The sequence below is a fragment of the Ostrea edulis genome, chromosome 6, assembly GCF_947568905.1.
Source record: "Ostrea edulis chromosome 6, xbOstEdul1.1, whole genome shotgun sequence".
NCBI lineage: Eukaryota > Metazoa > Mollusca > Bivalvia > Ostreida > Ostreidae > Ostrea > Ostrea edulis.
In genome coordinates, this window is record NC_079169.1 from 15,115,754 (window position 1) to 15,139,715 (window position 23,962).

The 23,962-nt window shown below is 35.6% G+C and overlaps 1 protein-coding gene across 1 annotated transcript in view; it reads right to left on the minus strand.

The window, feature by feature from the left end:
* LOC125645625 (transmembrane 9 superfamily member 1-like) overlaps positions 1 to 23,962 on the minus strand; it is a 67,048-nt gene that overhangs the window by 36,572 nt on the left and 6,514 nt on the right. Inside the window, exons 4-5 of the mRNA XM_048871252.2 lie at positions 8,091 to 8,195; positions 3,865 to 3,983 (exon numbers count right to left, since the gene is read on the minus strand). Coding sequence (XP_048727209.1) covers positions 3,865 to 3,983; positions 8,091 to 8,195 — 224 coding nt within the window. The remainder of the gene's footprint in view (positions 1 to 3,864; positions 3,984 to 8,090; positions 8,196 to 23,962) is intronic.

Consider the following 23,962-nt stretch of genomic DNA (forward strand, 5'->3'; position numbering starts at 1 on the left):
ACATTCCATGCAAATTCAAAGGGGTTTTCACCTCAGTAGAACAATGGGGGTCAGATAATCCGTGTATTTGAAATCAACAGAAGTGCTTGGCTTCTTGTGGAAAGTGTGAAATATATTGGGTCAGCAAAAGATACCCATGATCTTAGACTAGATCTGATATTGCAGTAACCCAATATATTTCACACTAGTCATAAGAAGTCAAAACCCAAACTAGCTAACCATAATTTAATCATACTGTGACAAAGACCCTAGGAATTTGCATAATACTTTAAATTATACAAAAATCATTGCATTATCCAGACACTCCCGATGAACTTTTTTTTTTATATATGAAAACCTCTATCAAAGTACATTGAACATATGTCTCGGTCAAATGCAATTAACTCGGGATTTTAAAAATAAATCAGTCGATGGTTTGTATTTTTGCATCTATTAATTATGTAATAAATTAATTCCAATTTGTTAATCATCGACAATGCTCTAATTTCTATATTGGATCAAGTTATATCTGTCAAGATGCATATTAACACAATATGATGGAAGTAATTCTGTTAAACAGGGCATTTGTGTGAGAGTGAAAGAGAGAGTGAGAGAGAGAAAGAGAGAAAGAGAGAGAGCACATCTGTAATTATTAAATATCCTTATTACATGTTGTACATGTATGCTTTTCATTTACTGAATATACTAAATCGCATTCAAAACAGGAACTGCCTGCAAGTACGCATTATTTAAACATAGAATTTAAGAATAGTTTAATGAAGAAAGAAGACTGAAGACTAAAAGAAAAAAATTCAAAACCAGTCAAAAACATAATATATAGTGTTTGGTATCGTTGGAATTGGCTCAAAATGCTGAAAAAACAATAAAAGTATCAGGGGGGGAAATATTGACATTTTTTCTTTTCTTAAAAACCCTTATCATGATTATTTGGCCTGCAGCATATTTTCACATCTCCAGCAAGGCTGTGCCCATGGCCAGAACAAAGCTCTTAGCAGCTGTGTGTATTCGCAAATAACACACACCATGGAACATGGAGGACATGGTGTATCTCCATGGATTTTCCACAGTGGTCTTTCCAGGATGGGGTGTATAAAACTTGTGTCATGTACTGTATATATTCGCATGTAAAATTTTGATCCCCTATTGTGGCCCTAACCAACCCCCAGGAGTCATGGTTTTGAATTTGCACTATGTCAGGAAGCTTTTATGTAAATTTCAGTTCTTCTGGCTCAGTGGTTCTTGAGAAGAAGATTTAAAAATGACATGGCCCTTCATTTATATAAACTTGAAAGCCCTTCACTCAAGAATGCTTCATATCAAATTTGAATGAAATTGGCCAAGTGGTTCTGGAGAAGAAGTCAAAAATGTGAAAAATTTAGAAACGGACAGACGACAGGTGATCAGAAAAGCTCACTAAAGCTCAGGTGAGCTAATAAAAAAAGACAAATGGGAATACAAAAATACTGAAATATATACATAAAGGTATAGTCAGAGCTGGCGGAAGTCATCATCTATCAGCCAGAAAATACCACAATGTAAACAAATGAGGTTCACAATATTTATGCAGTGGTCCTCTTTCCAAAATCCATTCTGTGTCACATCCCACACAACCCAAATTTTGACAATTTGACCTTAATTCAATATTTGAAATTGTTTGAAATGAAATTATTTATGTGGAAAAATACATATTTACAAATAGAGATAGTGTGGGTTGAAAGTCAGAGAGCTGAAAGTCAGATAATATCATCAACTAAACCTAACAGATCGAGTTGAGGTAAACAAGTCTATATTTAGACAGTGAAGATAAACTTAGGGAATCCCGGATGACAGAGGTAGCGTTTGAGGTGAATTGTAAGTAATGGTGAATTTGTTATATCGCGCAAACCTCATTTTATTGTTCAAACTGGTCTTGAACAAAAATAGGAACATTGTACTCAACATCGACGGAAACCCACGGTTGATTACGCTTCGTTCCTCTCTCCATCACCCGTGGGTCCATTCATTCCAACTCGCTCGTTCGTTGCATGTTATCTACCAGGGAACATAAAATCCACAGAAAAGCTGCATATTTAATTCTGAGTCAAACCGAACAAAATCAGAATTTACCAAACCAGGCAAACCCCACTTAGTGATTGCACAGCGTACAAACTATCCACATAGTAGACAGACATTACAAGGGAGATGTGTACAGAACCATACTGTTACAAACTATCCACACAGTAGACAGACATTACAAGATGTGTACAGAACCGTACTGTTACAAACTATCCACACAGTAGACAGACATTACAAGGGAGATGTGTACAGAACCATACTGTTACAAACTATCCACACAGTAGACAGACATTACAAGATGTGTACAGAACCGTACTGTTACAAACTATCCACACAGTAGACAGACATTACAAGGGAGATGTGTACAGAACCATACTGTTACAAACTATCCACACAGTAGACAGACATTACAAGATGTGTACAGAACTATGCTGTTACAAACTATCCACACAGTAGACAGACATTACAAGATGTATACAGAACTATGCTGTTACAAACTATTCACACAGTAGACAGACATTACAAGATGTATACAGAACTATTTTGTTACAAACTATCCACACAGTAGACAGACATTACAAGATGTGTACAGAACCGTACTGTTACAAACTATCCACACAGTAGACAGACATTACAAGATGTGTACAGAACTGTATTGTTACAAACTATCCACACAGTAGACAGACATTACAAGATGTGTACAGAACTGTACTGTTACAAACTATCCACACAGTAGACAGACATTACAAGATGTGTACAGAACCGTACTGTTACAAACTATCCACACAGTAGACAGACATTACAAGATGTGTACAGAACTGTACTGTTACAAACTATCCACACAGTAGACAGACATTACAAGATTTATACAGAACTATGCTGTTACAAACTATCCACACAGTAGACAGACATTACAAGATATGTACAGAACTGTACTGTTACAAACTATCCACACGTAGACAGACATTACAAGATGTGTACAGAACTGTACTGTGCAGTGTTAAGAAACAAAACATGCACTGGGTGTAGCAGCACACCTGAGGGTCTGTAGATGTGGAAACCTCAACAATTGAACACCAAAATTTAACAAATTGTTTTCAAGACGAATCTTGTTTTTGTTTGTCATCATTATCAATGATGTAGCTACTGAGCTATATAAATTTGTAGACTGTACAGCTGTATTCAGCCGACTACTCCACACCGTTCACCATCCACGATAATAACAGAAGCAGCCGACTACTCCAAACCGTTCACAATCCACGATAATTAAAGAAACAGCCAATTACTCCAAACCGTTCACAATCCACAATAATTAAAGAAACAGCCGACTACTCCAAACCATTCACTATCCACGATCATAATTAAAGAAACAGCCAATTACTCCAAACCGTTCACAATCCACGATAATTAAAGAAACAGCTGACTACTCCACACCGTTCACCATCCACGATAATAACAGAAGCAGCCGACTACTCCAAACCGTTCACAATCTACGATAATTAAAGAAACAGCCGACTACTCCAAACCGTTCACAATCTACGATAATTAAAGAAACAGCCGACTACTCCAAACCGTTCACAATCTACGATAATTAAAGAAACAGCTGACTACTCCAAACCGCTCATAATCCACGATAATTAAAGAGTCCTAGACAACAAAAATACAGGTTAGAGAAGAGAATGGTCTGATGATTTTAATCTACATATCTCGACAGTTAAGCATGGTGATTACGTAACCACAGAGTTCTGAGATTCATGTAGCTTATCAAATATTTCATTATTTCAAAAGCTTTCTATTCCCCATACAAACCTGGTCTCCATTATATTCAATATGGAAACTAAGATGTGCCCACAGGAATATTTTATGATTGTGCGGAAGGAAGCCCCCCTCCTCTAAGTGTCCAATGAAACCTCTCACTGGAATTTCATCTACAAATAGATAAAACATACTTTTTGATACTTATCCTTATGAATAGTGTTAAATCAGGTAATTTAACTGTATATCGGAGACATGCATATTTTGTGTCTTACGAACTATGAAAGTATAATGACTCAGATTTATTGCGATGTCACAATAAATTATGTCTCCCTTGACATAAAATTTATGGAAAATGCAGGAAGCTTCCGAAGGGATGAAATATGATGGGGATGTATGATGTTTGAGAGGGAGATATGAAGTTTTATCATCCTTGACACGTGACTGTCTAGACCAATCAGATTACACGTTGTATAGAATTCTCATACTGAGGTAAAATAAATAGTGTTATATGAATGTTATATATAGTGTTATATGTATGTTATATATAGTGTTATATGTATGTTATATATAGTGTTATATGAATGTTATATATAGTGTTATATGAATGTTATATAGAGTGTTATATGTATGTTATATATAGTGTTATATGAATGTTATTATATATATATATATATATATATATATATATAGTGTTATATGAATGTTATATAAATTGTTATATTATTGAATATTTGATATAAAGACATTTAGTGACATACAAGACCCCAGAGAAACTAAATGCTATAAATAGATTATCAAAAACAAGAGGCTCATTGTCCTAATCAACAGTCAAATAGATCCTTCGTTTTAATTGTTGATCAGAAGTGACATTTCAATCACCAATAATCATACCACTCACTTTTCTAAAGCCAACTAAAGCCAAGAGGATTTTTAATATAGGATTAAACATTCTTTTTGAAGAATTTATCGATGTGTAAACTCCCGACATTTTACTCACAAACTGAATAAAAGTGCAAAGCACTTTTATGTTAAGTTTGTGAGTAAAATGTCCGGAGTTTACACATTGATAAAAAGAATGTTTGATTCTTATAATTCCAATTCATTCACTTTATTAAAAATTGCAAAAATTTGAATAGTTTCCCCGCACTATGTTATTTGTTTTCAGGCGTGAACGAATACATCGCGTTTTAGGATTTATTGATGTATAAACTCTTGTTCAGTTTTATTTTTGTCCAATCAAAACAATTGTAATAAATAACATTGGAATTATGACACATTTACATTTCCAGCACATGATCAATATCCCCCTTTCCCAGGGCTTGAACCACTGATCTGGGAAATATGGAATTCATAATACAAGGCATGAGGCTTATGGGCCACATTGCTCACTTACCTCACATTGGCCCTACCATTGTTCAGCTGTTCTGATCTTTTTAGGAGTGACATTGCTTAGTGTACATGTATGCCTAATCTAAGAAGAAAAATTCCCCGAGTCTCACTTTCATTCCAGCAGTTTCCATAAAAAGATGCATTTTGCTGAACTAAATTTTGTTTGCTCTATTCTTAATTTTGTATTCTTTATATGAGTTATGAGATTAATCACTGTTTGTTATTTTCACTTTTTCATTTTAACCTGAAATGGAGTACTTAATGATTTTGAATTGAGGTGTGCCTGATCATTTGTCGAAAATTATGGGAGGAACTGCATAGTGAAACACCTAGGAATATTAATCAGTGGGCAGTACCTACAAAAACCATGGCAACCAACAGGCACTGATCACAACAGGTCATTAAAGTAACTAAGGTTAAAATTTCCAGAAAGTATATAAAGAATTACTATTCTAAGAGCAAAAGAACTTGATATATCTATTTCTGTATTCATCATATATTTACATATTTAATGTTTTTGCCTTTGATATCTTTACAAATTGCAATGACAACCATTTCCTCTTGAAAATACATGGTGAAGTTCAAGAACAAGAGTACCGCAAACGGTACATAATACGCCCGTGAAATGCTTACATAGGGTGTTTTTCTTGTGCTATAATTTGTATAACTTTGCTTCAGGTAGTATCAGCCATCATGAGGCTGTGACAAACTTTCATATGAACAAAGGGTCTTAGCTTAAAAATCTAGATTTCCTCAAAATGGACCAAGTTCAATAACCTGTAATTTTCTCAAAAATTGTAGAAAATCAAAATCCATCCCACATGCATATCTTCAATACCCATACAAACACTCCACAAACCAAGAGAGGTTTGTAAAACATATATGCCCCCCGTGGTGCAAAATTGAAAAGGGTTATACACACACATCATTTAATTGATAGTAGTATCATCAATTCAAAATATTGAGCAGACAATATCTTCCTATGTCAAAAGTGAATTGACCATGTGACCTAAAAATCAATAGAGGTCGTCTACTCCTTATGCTGTACCAGTGTACCAAGTTTGGTGTCAATCAAGCAAATAATTCTTAAAATATAGGAGACAATATATTACTACGTCCAGTTCAACTATTGATTTTTGACCTCAAAATCAATATGGGTCATCTTCTCCTGAAGATGTATGTACCAGTGTACTAAGTTTGATGTCTGTCAAGCAAAAGGGTTATCAAGATATTGAGTGGACAGTATATTATATGTCCAGTTTGACCCTTGACCTTTGACCATGTGACCTCAAAATCAATAGGAGTCATCTTCTCCTGAATATACACCAGTGTACTAAGTTTGATGTCTGTCAAGCAAAGAGTTCTCAAGATATTGAGTGGACAGTATATTCCAATGTCCAGGTTAACCCTTGACCTTTAAACATGTGACCTAAAAATCAATAGGGATCATCTTCTCCTGAGGATATACCAGTGTACCAAGTTTGATGTCTGTCAACCAAAGGGTTCTCAAGATATTGAATGGACAGCATATTTCTATGTCCAGTTTGACCCTTGACCTATGACCATGTGACCTCAAAATCAACAGCGGTCATCTCCTCCTGAAGAAGTACCAGTGTACCATGTTTGATGTCTGTCAAGCAAAGGGTTCTCAAGATATTGAGCAGAAAGTATATTCCAATGTCAAGTTTGACCCTTGACCTTTAAACATGTGACCTCAAAATCAAGAGGGGCCATCTTCTCCTGAAGATGTACCAGTGTACCAAGTTTGAAGTCTGTCAAGCAAAGGGTTCTCAAGATATTGAGCGGACCTTATATTACTATGACCATTTTGACCCTTGACCTTTGACCCCGTGACCTCAAAATCAATAGGGTCTTCTTCTGAAATTGTACTAGTGTACCAAGTTTGATGTCTGTCAAACAAAGGGTTCTCAAGATATTGAATGGACAGTATATTCCTATGTCCAGTTTGACCCTTGGCCTTTGACCATGTGACCTCAAAATCAATAGGGGTCATATTCTCCTGAAGATGTACCGGTGTACCAAGTTTGATGTCTGTCAAGCAAAGGGTTCTTTAGACATTGAATGGTCAGTGTATTCCTATGCCCAGTTTGACCCTTGACCTTTGACCATTTGACCTCAAAATCAATAGGGGTCATCTACTCCTTAGGATGTACCAGTGTGCGAAGTTTGATGTCTTTCAAGCGAAGGGTTCTCAAGATATTGAGCGGACATTATATTCCTATGTCCAGAGTAGATTGACCCTTGACCTTTGATCTTGACCTGAAAAACAATAGGGGTCCTCTTCTACTCATAACCAACCCATATGAAATATCATTATCATCAAGTGAATGGTTCTCAAGATATTGAGCGGACAACATGTGGTCTACCGACAGACCAACAGGTGCAAACCAATATGCCCCTCTTCTTTGAAGGGGGGGGGGGGGGGCATAATAAGAAGGCTCTCACTTGAAAACTGTGGGAGGAGTAGGGCGGACCAATTATGTACCCTCCATATAATAATTATTTCCAAATAAAGGGGCAAAACTCCTGGAAAAAAGGTCGAAATTGATCAAAATTGCAGTATGATCTAGAGTGACCCACAATGAAGCTACACAGCAAGTTTCAGCATGATATGTGAAAGGGAAATGAAATTATAAAGAGAAAACCCCAAACGGACGGATGGACAGAGATGGACGGACGTACAGACATCGCTGTACTATAATATGTCCCGTCTAAAGACAAAGACGGGCGTATAAAAAAATGGGATAGGCAAAAGGTCATTGTGATTTCTATATATTACCTCAAAACTTTGCAGAGTGTATAAAGAAAGTTTTCAAAACTATAATATATGCATTGGCTACATATCACTGTTTACATCTTAATTTTACCTATAACAAATTCAAAGTAATAAAGATCTTCAATGGCATCCCTCAGTAGTTGAAGGTCATTCTCCTTGAAGGTCACTTTACATAACTCCTTCTTGTCTGCATTTTCTGTAACAGAAACAAACATCAGTTGAAGGATATTTAGACATGAATCACTGAATTTCTTTCTATAACTGTTAGTAACATTTTTACCTACAAATTGAAGATATTGTTTTCCCAATTTGTCCTCTTGCATTCCCATGAATGACTTACATAATGAGAATGACAAACAATCTGACCACATGCAACCTTTTAGACAAGTATGTGACCAGTACAACAATAGGCCCATAGACCACAGCATTCACCTGAGTCACCATTATTCAGCCGTTGTGATTTTTATAAGATTTTCTTTTTCAATCTTTCCTCCCGTGAAAAACTTTGACCTCATAGTATGGCCTCAAAGCTAGTCCCAAAGGGTCATGACATAACCATTTTTCAATTCATACAACATGGGAATGTCTCAATACCAATATGACTAACATGACCTTGCTGTTCTGTAAAAGGTCAAGATCATACATCAAAATATGAAATTAAAGGTCTTGCTGCAAGAAATCGATAAACAAAAAATGAAAGCTCAACCTTCACGAAATATTTCATAGGTTAATCTTTTTAAAAGGTCAAACTCCAAGATCAAATCAGAAGGTTAAAATCTGTTGTACCATAAAAAGGGTCTTTTCACGAGGAATCAACATATGAAATATGAGAGCCCTATTACCCACCATTCAAAACTTATGAGGAAAGTTTCAGACAGAAACACAAACAAGACAAAGACAATACCCCTCACTCACTCCACAATAGTTAGCCTAGAGTTCATTCTGGAAAGCTACATTTAAAATTGGCACAATATCCCATAAAGTCTTGTAAAAATCAGTCCACTGTCACAAAAGTTAAAATTGATCTGTAAACATAATTTAGTATATCACATACAAATTTGAGCTTCCAAAATCATAGCATGGTAAAAAACAAAAAAGTTCAGAAAACAAAAACTGAAGTTCATGCAGACAATCAAGAAACTAGCGGTAAGTCATTAACCTTTTTTAAGAATGACTGGTGGGTGAGGGTGTAATGACTTTCGTAAATCTGACTAAACTTCATACAAACTCACTCATAATCTGTTAAATGCTTTTCTATATGAACAGCGATAAGGTTTTTCTAATCTATACAAATACCAAACAAAGATGGGAATACAACATGTGGCCTATCAATTTGTCAATGGTACAAAAACACAATGCCCCCGACACAATAAAAAGTTTTGTTAATATACAAAATATGAATGCCCTACCTTAAATAGTTCAGGTGATATTACCTAGGTCACTTTTCTTAAAAGTAGGTCAAACTCCAAGGTCAAAAGGTAAGAAATTTTGGTACTAAAAATAAAGGTCTTGTATACAAGGAATGCACACATGACATATGAGGGCCCTATATCATCTACCACACACAAGTTATGAGCAAGTTTAAAGTTTTGGAAATACCGTATATACTCGCCTATAAGTCGGTTGTATTTTTTAAGGCTATTCTGTAGGAATTTGCCACTGACCCGCTCATAAGTCGGTACAAATTTTTGTCAGAATCGGTTGACAATTTCAAGTCAAAGCTCTATAGTGTTTTTACCTATATGTTTCAAAAAATATTTTGAGAAATTAATAATTATGAGGTGCTCAATATCCAGGTCATATCTGTTTGGGGTTTAAATGCAACCCTAAATTGATCTATTATGGACAATGTTCCCTTGTTTACCTAAGCAATTATGGTCACCTAATTACCAGTACCTGACACTGTGTTTACTTAGTACTTCTAGTATGCTGGTCCCCAAAATGCAGCGGTAAAAATAAGTGCCGCCGAAGGCAGTATATTATATATATATATGATCGTGTTAGCGATTGGTAAAATCCTTAAAACGGCCAAAAATCGCAAAATTAATGCCAAAATTGAATTCCTAGCGTGAAATGAAGTTTAAAAAACTTTTTTAAAACAGGTTTTTTAAATTTAAAATTAAAAATGAATAGAAATCTCTCATGTTTTCAATTTGTCATCAAAATCTTATTAGTTGTTTGGGTGGAAAAGTATCTCGTGACACCATAATAAATATTCATGAGATATGTCAGAATTTAAGGTGAGTGATGTAAGTAAAATCAGCTGTGTTTGTAAATATGCCATTGAAATTGAAGGATATATACAGAAAATGTTTTGATTTAACCACTCTCATCCATTGGTTGATTGAATTGAGCGTTTTAGTCAATCTAGAAGGTCTTACATGCAGTAAATGTGGAAGTGGTAAATTCGGACTGCGTAAAGATTCCACCTATTCAAGCTATGAGCACGTATGGAGATGTTCAAACAAGAAGTGCCTCAAAAAAGTGTCCATCAGGATTGGAAGTTGGTTTGAAAACCATAAATTGACATTAGAGAAGATTATTTTGATCACATATTTTTGGGTGTACAAGGTAAGCGAATCATTTGTACGTCACGAATTGGACATTGCATGCCAGACAGTAGTAGACTGGTTTAATTATTCCCGCAAAGTGTGCACCTGTATCTTAGAAAAAGACTCGGAGAAACTCGGAGGGCCTGGGAAAGTCGTTGAAATAGACGAATCCAAATTTGGAAAAAGAAAGCTTCATAAGGACCGTAAGGTGGACAGTGTTTGGGTTTTGGGGGGGGGGGGGGGGATAGAAAGAGAGACAAAACGGTTTTTTTTACTACAGTTGAAGATAGGTCCCATGACACTTTACTTGCAATTATTAAAGAAAACACTTTACCCGAAACTATTATCATAAGTGACTGTTGGAAGGCATACGATATCTTAGACAAGGAAGGATTTGAACACCTGAAAGTTTAATTATAACCACTCGTTACATTTTGTTAACCCAGACACTGGAGCTCACACCAACATCATTGAGTCGACCTGGAGAGCACTACAGAAATTCTTGCCCGTCAGTGGAACAACGAAACATTTATATGACACTTACTTCAGTCAGTATTGTGTATGTAAAAAGTATCTCAATAATTCAGCCGACCCATTCCTAAAATTTCTTGACCTTGTTAAAATTGTGTATAACCCTACCCTGCTCGTCCCGCAACTCGCGTATCCAAAGACTTACGTTAAACCTGCTTCACTGAAAAGACAACGACTTGTCCTTCAAACCATTGACTTCAACAACAGTCTCGACGATTTCGCTCTATGAGGTAAGTTATTTTTATTCAAGTTATCGGGGGCTGCCGCCCCCAAACCCCCGCTTAAATCCGCTCAAACACCGCTGATTTTTTTCATTCCTTTCTCAGCATCCGAGGCGGAAGTGAAAATGGCAGTGTGTTTACATTCCGCATAGCAACGGCAACGGGAAGTAACCGCCCCTGCGCAGTCACGTGCTTTTGGGGACCGGCATACTAGAAACTTCCCGAATATTTCAATATTCAATCGGGTTCGTAATTCAATTTTACCGATAATTGATAGATTAGTTACCGGTATGTAAATAATTTTTAACTAGATAAAAATATGTAAATACTTTTAAAATACATAAACAATACAATATGTCTAGATATTTGTGAACAATAATCATTTGTGTGGTAGTCCATGATAATCATCGGAGTTGTTTAAAAAAACACTACATTACGCCGCCCAGAAAAATACCAATCCTATAAGTCGGACATAGAGTTTTGGACCAAAAATTGACTCCCAAAAATCCGACTTATAGGCGAGTATATACGGTAGCTTAGAAATTTCAGTCAAACTCCCAGGTGAAAATTAAAATATTAAAGTGAAAGGTTTTAAATAGTACACATCTTTGTTTGCCTTGGACTTTTAGTAGGGTATGACTTTCTCAATGCTACATATTTACCGTATGCCAAATGGTACGTGACCTAGATTCTCATTGGTTAAGAGATCAATTGCATTGCATGATCAGCGATTTCAGAGTCAAAATGACTTTAGCTCCACCTCTTTACTGTAAGAAACGCTGTTATTGGTTTCTCGCTACCTTTTAATCTCGTGACATTTGCGCTGTTTATCTAGTGTTTTTTATCACATTACTACTGAATGAATGAGCGTAATTAATTTCAGTTCAGAACAGTGTAAGTCTTATGTCGTCCTATGTAATTTCACTGACTTTCAAATCAAAATTCTAAACATGAAATGGCGATCTGATCACACAAATGAATTGCATTTAATAAACTATATAACTGCTCAAGTGATAAAAACATATTTGATGGCGAGAAACCCGGGGGGGGGGGGGGGGGGGGGGGGGGGGGGGGGGGGGGAGTGATGGAGTTATTTGTGACAATTAAGATCTTATGATTTTATTTAAAGTGTCAGAGCCTGATAAAAGTTTTCAACATGCACCATTTTCAATTTCAGTCATTTCGATGACCTTCCAATATGACCCAACATAAAGGAAGGCAATTATAATTTGCAAATTGTTGCTTATATGATGGTAGCTTTTGTAAACTCAAACACAATTTCTTTTTACCTTGTAATATTTTTACTGTAAAATATTAAAATGTTAACTGTGAAGTATTTCAGAGTGTTGGTAGATCCCTTGTAAATAGATACTTTAAACTTCAACTATTTGACTTACAAGTTTCCTTCTTAAATGATTCACATGTCTAAGATATGATAATAAGACCAATTTATTAAGTATGTATATATATATACCTGAGTGTGTACATTTAATATGGTAATTTTTCTGTGATCCCTTGGAAAGTCATACAAATTGCATTATAAAATGGAACAAATTGGTTCTAACTTTTTTTTTACAAAGTGTTGTATTCGCTTGTAAACATACTACATGTAGTCATAATTCATCCCTTTCCCATCCGCACAGAAAAATATCAAAAAGAAATAAACACATGAAAATAACAACAAAATGCCTATGCTCTGGAAAGCATATCTACAAAGATAACAAATACTTTATTTATTACGAACATATATGTAAATATGGCATGTAAACACCTAGAGCATTTTATAACCCATAGAAATTTTTTTTTTCAATTAGTCAGTACTTTCTACTTGTATAATGTTGTGAATATTGATGAGCTAATCTCGCAACCAATGAGAATGCAGTACTCACCATTTGACAGACAGTAAATATGTAGCGTCGAGAAAGTCACGCCCTACTGAAAGTCCTAGGCAAGCAGAGATTTGAACCAAAATATGACAGCCCTACTTCTAATAGTCTTAAAATGACAGGTCCTGTCGCCACAAGGAATGCACATATAAAATAAAAGAGCCCTATCACTCACCATTTTTGGACAGAATGACAGACAGAACAAAAACAATAATATGTCCCCCGATCTTCAATCTTGAAGGCATAAAAATAAAGTCAAATATTCAAATAGTTGTAAAGAATAACAATGAACAACAGGTGTTTGTTAAACACTGATGTTCCTGGGTTACAAAAAAGTGGAACCAGGTCAAAGGTCAATGTTAGTTAGCATCACAAGGTCAAAGATTTTGGTGTCAATGGATAGGTCTTGCAACAAGAAATACCAAATATGAAAGTTCTACCTCTTATGATGTAAAAGATATGACCAAGATTGAAGTTTGTTGCATAAGATGTAGTACTGGCCAAAAACTATATGCCCCTGAATCTTTGATTTCGGGGGCATAAAAATTACCCCCATATGAATTTAAGGAAAAATGGAAAGTGGGAAGAAAGACTGGTTATTTTTCGGAGATCTAAATGGCACAAGATGTACTGTAGATAATGATAAAGAGTGCAATTCAAAGCTGAAAAATGAAATGTGTCCAGAAAATGTTCAATAAAATTTCAAGAACTCTGTATCAAAAGTTTACGATATTGATAGTTTACATTCCCCTCTATCCAATCCACTACCCAAGCAATCTGCCATCCATGCAATCCAACACCTGTGCAATCTGACACCCAAGCAATCTGCCATCCATGCAATCCAACACCTGTGCAATCCGACACCCAAGCAATCTGCTACCAGTGTAATCCGACACCCAAGCAATCTGCTACCAGTGCAATCCGACACCCAAGCAATCCGACGCCTGTGCAATATCTGAGACCCGTGCAATCCGACACCTGAGCAATCCAACACCCATGCAATTCGAACCTGTGCAATCCAACACACTGGGAATTCCAACCTAATATCTTAATTATTCCCATCAATTTCTTTTCTTGAATACATACTTCTTCATAGGGGACTAATAAAAACACTGCAATCCGATCATTGAAATATTCCGGTTTCCGGCCCTATTTTATCAACATTACCTGCTAATTACATTGTAAAATTCACTTGGGTAACCCAAAGTAGGTGTACTATAATTAACCTCTAATTCTCAATAAAACCAATGCTATGAACATAAAATCTAATTGTTTACTAATGTATCAACTTAACATGGTTGATGTTGCTGGCGATTCATACAACAGGCCCATGGACCACATTACTCACCCAAGCATAATTGAGACACCGAGCCCTGATGGTTCTTGAAAAGACTTCAAAGGAATTGTCCTATATATTGATTTCCCATGTAAAACTTCAAACTATCACTGGCACCCCGACCTGGCTTCATGAATCTTAAATTGAATCTCCCTTATATGTAATAGGCTTTAATGGATTTTCTGGTCAGTACTGCTTCTTGGGGAAAAAAAACCTTAAATATTCTACCCTATTGTTACATATTTTTTAAGTATCTTCCCTTTTGAATTCCCTTCATCAAAGGATGTTCTGTGCCATGTTTATTTAAAACTGGTCCTGTGGTTCTTGAGAAGTCAAAAGTTTGTAGATGACAGACTACCAGATGGGGGGGGGGGGAGAGAGAGAGAGAGAGAGAGAGAGAGAGAGAGAGAGAGAGAGAGAGAGAGAGAGAGAGAGAGATTTTTTATCAGAAAAGCTCACTTATATCTGTTTGTACAGAACAAGTTTTACTATGCCTGTAAAAGCAACTTGACACATGGGGAATACCACAGGTGGAAATAAATCCCATCATTTTGTATTACATTATAGTTATTAATTAATATGTGTGCATGTAATCCTGCACTGATCAGTTGACAAAATTTTTTAAGAAGTGACAATTAATTTCCAATATTACCCTCCACTACATATATATCATTAGTATATAATTATAACAATGCGGTGCCCTATAGTGTACGCACTGATTTCCTCTATCATATAGAATTATTGACATTTCAGAGGTCAATACAATAATTAGCTACCTGAGAAATACAAAAAAGGTGAGATGAATATTGTACTTCAAGAGTAGATAAATCATCATACTGACCAAGAAAATGTGGGACAACTGCACTTTACCGGTACGTGCAAATAACATGGAAAATGCATATGCTCTTCCTTTATAATAATTATAGAGTCGCACATAAGTGTTATGATTTTGATAAAATTGCAATAAAATGCAAAAACAAAAGATGTCTGTAAAACACATATGCCCCCCATGGTGCAAAATTGAAAAGGGTTATACACATGCATCATTTAATTGATAGTAGTATCATCAATTCAAAATATTGAGCAGATAACATCTTCCTATGTGTCCTGAAGATGTACCAGTGTACCAAGTTTGATGTCTGTCAAGAAAAGGGTTCTCAAGATATTGAGCTGACAGTATATTTCAATGTCCAGTTTGACCCTTGACCATGTGACCTCAAAATCAAGAGGGGCCATCTTCTCCTGAAGATGTACCAGTGTACCAAGTTTGATGTCTGTCAAGCAAACAGTTCTCAAAATATTGAGTAGACAGTGTATTTCAATGTCCAGTTTGACCTTTGACCTTTGACCATGTGACCTCAAAATCAATAGGGGTCATCTTCTCCTGAAGATGTACCAGTGTATCAAGTTTGATGTCTGTCAAGAAAAGAGTTCTCAAGATATTGAGCTGACAGTATATTCCTATGTCCAGTTTGACCCTTGGTCTTTGACGTTTTGACCTGAAAAACAATAGGGGTCCTCTTCTACTCATAACCAACCCACATATGTATGAAATATCACTTCGATCAAGTGAATAGTTCTCAAGATATTGAGCGGACAACATGTGGTCTACCGACAAACATACTGACCGACCTACAGGTGCAAATCAATATGCCACTCTTCTTTGAAGGGGGGCACAATAACCTAATTTCTTAATTCCTCATGGTTTTTTATGTTAATAAACTTCCTTTTCTTAACAAAGTTAATTGATTAAAACTGAAAGCATTTTCAAAACAAACCTTTCGCTTTCATTCTATCAGCCACATTCCAAAGTTATGACGTTATTAAGCACGTAACTTATTCTGGCGTTGTGACTGGTCAAAAGATAGGTGACGTAAAATTGAAGTTTGACTATTGATTATTGACAATTGTTGCTGCCGCCCCCAAGCCCCTTCTCAATTATGCTAAAACGCAACACTAGGCTTTCTTTTTCTCGATCAAACTCTGCTAGCCACTTCAATAACAAACAAAATGGTGGTACCCATGACAGTTGATACGTTGTTAAGTTTTTATTCCGACCAACCTCACATGCGAATCTAAAATCAAAATGGCAGCCGTACCAGTAAAGTGCAATCTATCTGAAAATGTCAATGTTTTCCTATATAATTGAATAATTGGTAACATAAAAACTGCTACTTAAGACTGTGAAATGATACCTGGTCGGCCATATTTGTTTACACCTAGAGTGCAAGACCTGGTCATATGATGCAAGTATTAAAAGTGAACATACATGTAACTCTCTATTTTTTTTCTAGTTAGTAATGGACATCGGCTAATCAGAAAGCTCAGAATTATTCAATCATGTAATAATGTCCATCATTTTCTGGAGGAAAAAATATGTTGACACTTACCCCGCTATTTTGTTTTTTAACAAATTAATCACTTCTTAACAAATTCATTGTGTATATAAAATGAACAAGTATAACATGATCAATATCATATTTGTCTTAATTGGTATATTTTGAAGTCTATAAACAAAAACTAAATTTTAAAAGTTGGCACAGTTTAGACAAGAATTAATATTGAAAGCTTAAATTTAAAAAATACATGTATATTTCCATGTTGAGAAAATGCTTGAAAATTGGACAAGCTTTAGAGGTGTTATACAATTCTATGTTGTATACACCAAAGGTACTAAATATTCGTCATCATTTAAAATCAAGCTTGTAGACTATTGCTCTCTTCAACCAGTCACAGTGTCACATCTATGATATCATGCAACATCAGAAGTTACGAACACGGCAAAATTCATTTGGCAAAAGAAGAAAAAAATCTCTGGAATAGCAAATCCACCGTTATTAATTAGTCCTGCAAAGGCTAGCTTTCAATAATCCAAACTGACAGATTGATGAGCGATTAAGTTGCCATAATCAGCTTAACCACAAGTATCTCCCAATAAATCATAAAATATATCCCTGTTGATTAGCAGGTACATGGATGAAAAGTTGGACTGAGGATTTACATTTTCAATCCGAGAAGTCAGGAAATCAATGCCTGTTCTCCATATTACATTGAACTCTGACAAGTCCAAAGAGCTAGAGATGGCTAAAGCACTAATCCGCAGAATGTTTTTATCCAAAGTTATTAAAAAAGTTCATCTGTAAGCTGAAGCTTCCGCAGCCTGACCTCACACTGACGTAGCTAGGTGGATAATGGTGACAGAAAGGATGGTCCTACATGATTGAATAATTTGGGTTTGGCTTAATACATACTACAAGCTAATTAATACAAATGGTCATCATTTCTAACACTCAAGTAAAGTCAGTAAAACCATTAACTGGAAGTATAGGTCCCTATCAAAATCAATGGATCTTCTCACATCATGATGTCATAGGTTGTAATCATGGGACTGTTTGTCCCTTGTCGGCTGGCTTCAAACACTTTTAAATTATTGAAAATAGTGAACTGGTATGTTCTCCTAAAATGCACTATATTTACCTAGTGTGAAAGGTGAAATCCTAGAAAATTCACAACTGTTAAAAGGAACAGTAATACTGTACAAAGGTATAGTCAGGAATAGTAATACTGTACAAAGGTATAGTCAGGAATAGTAATACTGTACAAAGGTATTGTCAGGAATAGTAATACTGTACAAAGGTATAGTCGGGAATAGTAATACTGTACAAAGGCATAGTCGGGAATAGTAATACTGTACAAAGGCATAGTCGGGAATAGTAATACTGTACAAAGGCATAGTCGGGAATAGTAATACTGTACAAAGGTATAGTCAGGAATAGTAATACTGTACAAAGGTATAGTCAGGAATAGTAATACTGTACAAAGGTATAGTCAGGAATAGTAATACTGTACAAAGGTATAGTCAGGAACAGTAATACTGTACAAAGGTATAGTCAGGAATAGTAATACTGTACAAAGGCATAGTCGGGAATAGTAATACTGTACAAAGGCATAGTCGGGAATAGTAATACTGTACAAAGGCATAGTCGGGAATAGTAATACTGTACAAAGGCATAGTCGGGAATAGTAATACTGTACAAAGGTATAGTCAGGAATAGTAATACTGTACAAAGGTATAGTCAGGAATAGTAATACTGTACAAAGGTATAGTCAGGAATAGTAATACTGTACAAAGGTATAGTCGGGAATAGTAATACTGTACAAAGGTATAGTCGGGAATAGTAATACTGTACAAAGGCATAGTCGGGAATAGTAATACTGTACAAAGGCATAGTCAGGAATAGTAATACTGTACAAAGGCATAGTCAGGAATAGTAATACTGTACAAAGGTATAGTCAGGAACAGTAATACTGTACAAAGGTATAGTCAGGAATAGTAATACTGTACAAAGGTATAGTCGGGAATAGTAATACTGTACAAAGGTATAGTCGGGAATAGTAATACTGTACAAAGGCATAGTCAGGAATAGTAATACTGTACAAAGGTATAGTCAGGAATAGTAATACTGTACAAAGGTATAGTCAGGAATAGTAATACTGTACAAAGGTATAGTCAGGAATAGTAATACTGTACAAAGGTATAGTCAGGAATAGTAATACTGTACAAAGGTATAGTCAGGAATAGTACATATATGTAATACTGTACAAAGGTATAGTCAGGAATAGTAATACTGTACAAAGGTATTATCAGGAATAGTACATATATGTAATACTGTACAAAGGAAATTTTCATTTTGCCCACACACATTGAAAAACAACATTGAAAAACAATATAATTGCAACATCTTCCTATTATAAATTTACCCCAAGAATCTAAAAGTTCACTCAATAAAGGATAAGTCTATGAGTGAAATGGGCAAAAACATAGCAGGGGCAAAACTTTCCTGGTTTTCAAAAAATGATACACATACAAACTTGTAAATTTGTATTGATCTGTCTAAATTCAAAATCCAATGAATTCAAAATATTCTGTCAATTGTGATGTGTAATCCTTTAAATTAATTCAATACCTAAATTCTTCATGGTCCTGGTAGACACATGTTCTTCATATCAATTTGACTGAAATCAATATAAATCCGTGAACATGATCTCTATATTTTCCTTTCAAACACTGTTAATTTGTCCAATGAATTACTTATTTAATATACTAAAAAATCACATCAGAATTACTTATAATAATAATTGACAATATAATGTTTCAATATCAATCATGTTGAAATCACAAATGGTGATGTCCATTGCATGCCTGTAATGGTTTCTTAAAACAGAGTTTAGGATTACCCAATGGGTTTTTTCTGCAAGTGTTTTGAATAAAAAAAATTTCACTCAGATTACTTTGGATCATTGATGACTTTGCTTTTAAAGCTGCTTGAATAAAAACATAAAAACAAATAATCATATAAATTGAATAGACTGAAATTTCAAGATATTGGAGCTGTGCAATATGATTTACATAATGCAAGTAACAGGACATCGTCGGATACTGAAGACGAGATCAGCCGTGGGTATCCGATGATGGTAACAGGAGTAATGACTTAGAATACGGAACTTTCGGGATGTGCCGTGAACGACCGATTAGACTTGACGTTTATACACCATGGTCACATGACAGTAAGCAATTGTAGGGCAAAGTTGACAGCGGTACAACTGGTGTTTCACTAGCAGAGATTCCGTAAAGAGCTATGCACAGTCCCACGATGACGATCCAAGTCACTATTGGTGCTTAGTACCTGGGTGTAAATTAGATGGAAGGAAAAGGGTGCATTTAGACGCGAATCCTTGGATGGAAGGCGTGATGTTTTACCGATATCCTCAAGATATTCCCTAGATTTGTTTTCCTCATCAACTCACATAATTTAATCAAATGTATTTTCTTAAAAATGGATGTAGTGATTCCTTTCTTTAACAAATAGTATTTTAATACAGTAAATTGATAGCAATTGAAGTATCTCATGCTTGTTTACTTAGTTGTTATTGTAATCCGGAAGTGACATGCCCTACAATTACGTTCAACGCGCGATAAAAGTCAGAATGGAACCGTATCTCGAAAGTCCCGTATTCATCATACCAAAGATCACACACGCCCCTTTATTAGTTACAATGATTAACAAAAAGAACATGCAATAATATACCCCCCCCCCCCCCCCCCCCATGTACATGTACCCAGTACCCAATATCTGTTATTGTTGAATTTTGGTTATACTACACTTCAATATATTTGGAGGTAGCTTATTTCAAAATCTGGCTAATTATACACCAAAATGCCAAGGGAATTTGAACTGAATGTTTCTTATGAAATCAAGTCATGCAACATCCAGTTTATCGCTTTCGTACTTATACGTATTTAGTGGGATGAAGGATGTCAAAATTACATAAATGCTCTTACAGATTGTTCTATAAGAATGCACACAATCTCTTGAATCCTGCTAATGAAATGGAATGATAATGTAGACTTTGTTACTATCTTGGTACATATCATTATGACATTAGCCGCTCATTGAACCTGTACTGCAAAACAACACTTGGTTACAGAAACCCCAAAAGAAAAAGAAAAAATGATTTTTCAAAATTTCAATATTACAGAATACATCCATCCAAAGTTGACATTTTTTATATACTGCGATGATCATTACTCACACTTGGTGCAACATACAGAAATAAAATATCTGCCAAGACTTTTGAATTTACTATCAGCACCTAAAACAATGGGAAAAATTCAGGAAGAAATCAATACAATTGCAGCCTGACAATTTTTTTCCCTTAAACAGCATATTCCATTTTCAAGGCAAAAAAGCCATATTTCCCAGTTTGAGGTTTTAGTTTCCCCAAATCAAAGGAATGAGTCGATTGAAGGCATGTGTGATTTAGTGAAGAAAACATGAAAACAACTGCTGCAGTCCAATAGACATGCATTTCAAAATCAATCAGGGGAGGACCTTCTTCAGTTTTACACCCAGCAATTAGTTCAGTATGTCACATTGTTATTTAAGTTATCCAGGTCCAACCAAGGGTGTATGGGAGATTTATTTCATCCACCGTGAGACTGACCAGTGTATGAAGGATTTATTTCATCCACCACGAGACTGACCAGTGTATGAAGGATTTATTTCATCCACCGCGAGACTGACCAGTGTATGAAGGATTTATTTCATCCACCGTGAGACTGACCAGTGTATGAAGGATTTATTTCATCCACCGTGAGACTGACCAGTGTATGAAGGATTTATTTCATCCACTGCGAGGCAGCAGGCTGACCAGTGTATGGAATGCAACCAGTGGTAAATTTCCGTACACCCTAGATTAGACTTGGATATCAAATTTATTTGCTATGTAACAAAACGATATTACATGCAATTATTTAGTGATTAAAATTAATAACATGTCACAATACATTAAATTGTAACATCTATGTTTAGTATGAAAGGCAAAGATAACGAACAAAGATCAATCTCATAACTCCTATATGCAATACAAAATAGAGAGTTGGGCAAACACGGACCCCTGGATATACCAGAGGTGGGATCAGGTGCCTAGGAGGAGCAAGCATTCCCCGTTGACCGGCCACACCCGCCATGGGCTCCACACCTCGACCAGTCAAACCGAGTCACCCACAGCCAAAACCAGTGTGCCAAGAACGGCCCAACAATCGCCATGAAACACGTCAGACAGCACTTGACCCAATGATAGGTTGTACTGGCAAATTAGATCGTTATAACGACCATAGAATTTGCAAAATGCTGATTTTAAAGGAGACTATTGGAACCCCTGCACCATCAACTTGTTTGTCAGTAGCCTGCTCAATTTAAAAACTGACCATACGCTGAACAAGCTCTTGCGTATCAAATCAGTTGGAAGATGTAAACACCATATGCAGGTGATGATGGAATATTGCCACCTAAATATGGGAAGCCGACGATGGAGAAGCCGAAATCACCTCATTTGTAGCATTAAAGAAGATATTATTTTTTAAAATGTTTTACACATATACACTATATAAAGGTTTTCAAATAACATTTTGCAAAAAATAAGGGCCATTTTTAGGGCAAAATTATCAATAATTAAGGGCCTTTTTTAGGATTTTTAAGGGCTTTTTAGACAAAAATAAGGGTTAAATTTACAAATCAATAGGAAAGAAAAAATGTTTTACTCACCATTTGCAAGAGCAATATTACAAAAACTAATTACCCACTCAGAAGATCATACCAGTGGTCATCAACAGTCATATTCGGCATTCAGCACAAACCATGAGGGCTATTCCAGCAAAAAATGTATGGGGGGGAGGGAGGGCAACCAATATTTTTTTGGATGGGTGGGGGTGATTTGGGAAAATATATTTGTATGGGTGGTTGTCTTCCAGGTTAAATAAAAAACATGGGTTCCTGTGAATTATGATAAAAATGAAACGGTATCACGTTACTTTTCTTTTATTACAAAAGAAGAAGAAAAGCAGAGCCATTCTACATTAACTTAAGTACGGAAAAAAGATTGATAAATGGACAGATAACTCAATGTTACCGTAAACCTTTCCCCTCCAAGGCGTTACCCAACCTATTGTACCTGTCCTAAATGACCACCTGTCTAATGCAACCAACGATCATGAGTTTTACAACCTTTTCGTGTAATTTCAACTTTATGAAACGACTGTACATTTTTTCGATTACAACGCGATTCCTACTTTCGATTTCAGTCGAGCATGACTATTCTGGGAACTATCTTCCCTAACACTTTCGTTTTAAAATGCACAGGTAATAGCTCGGCGTTGATCTTCTTTAATCAGCACTCTGAATCAATTATTATACCCAAGCTATCAATTGGTTAACGTGTAATTAACATGCATCGTCGTGTGAGGTTAATTACCAAAACCCGAGTTGTTGTTTATTTAACAAAATCAAGGATCAGGGAATCACGACCGTTGTTTCCGAAGGTGTGAATTTCGACAGACTTTGAAATGTTCGGGGTAATTTGGATATGAAATCTCTCACCTGGTATACCATTACGTTTAACACAGTGGAAATTTTGCCTGATTGCGATATAAATCGGGTAAATATTATGCTTGGGACTGAAATTTCAGATGGAATATTCGCGAGTTTCCTGTACAAGAGATTGTAGGGGGAAAAGTCAAAGGATAAAAGTCACAATCTATATGCATACACTTTGTAATTTAAGGAAATATCTATGTCTTGCACTTAAGTTGCGAGAAAACCTAACTCGTTGAAAAGTTCTTCTCCGTTGCTTGCTTGAATTTGTACACCACTATACAATGCCATTTTATGTATACATATTGTAACTGATGTAATAAAGACACTTGTCTTTTAAAAGCAATAAAGAGAGTAACAATATATGTGAATTTAAATTTAAAGTGGTATAATATATTCATATTTTAATTAGTTTTATATCATTAAAAAACAACTTCTTGTTATTTCAACAATTAACAAGCACCCAGATCATGACATGAATAAAAAGGACATGCACATCTAGTC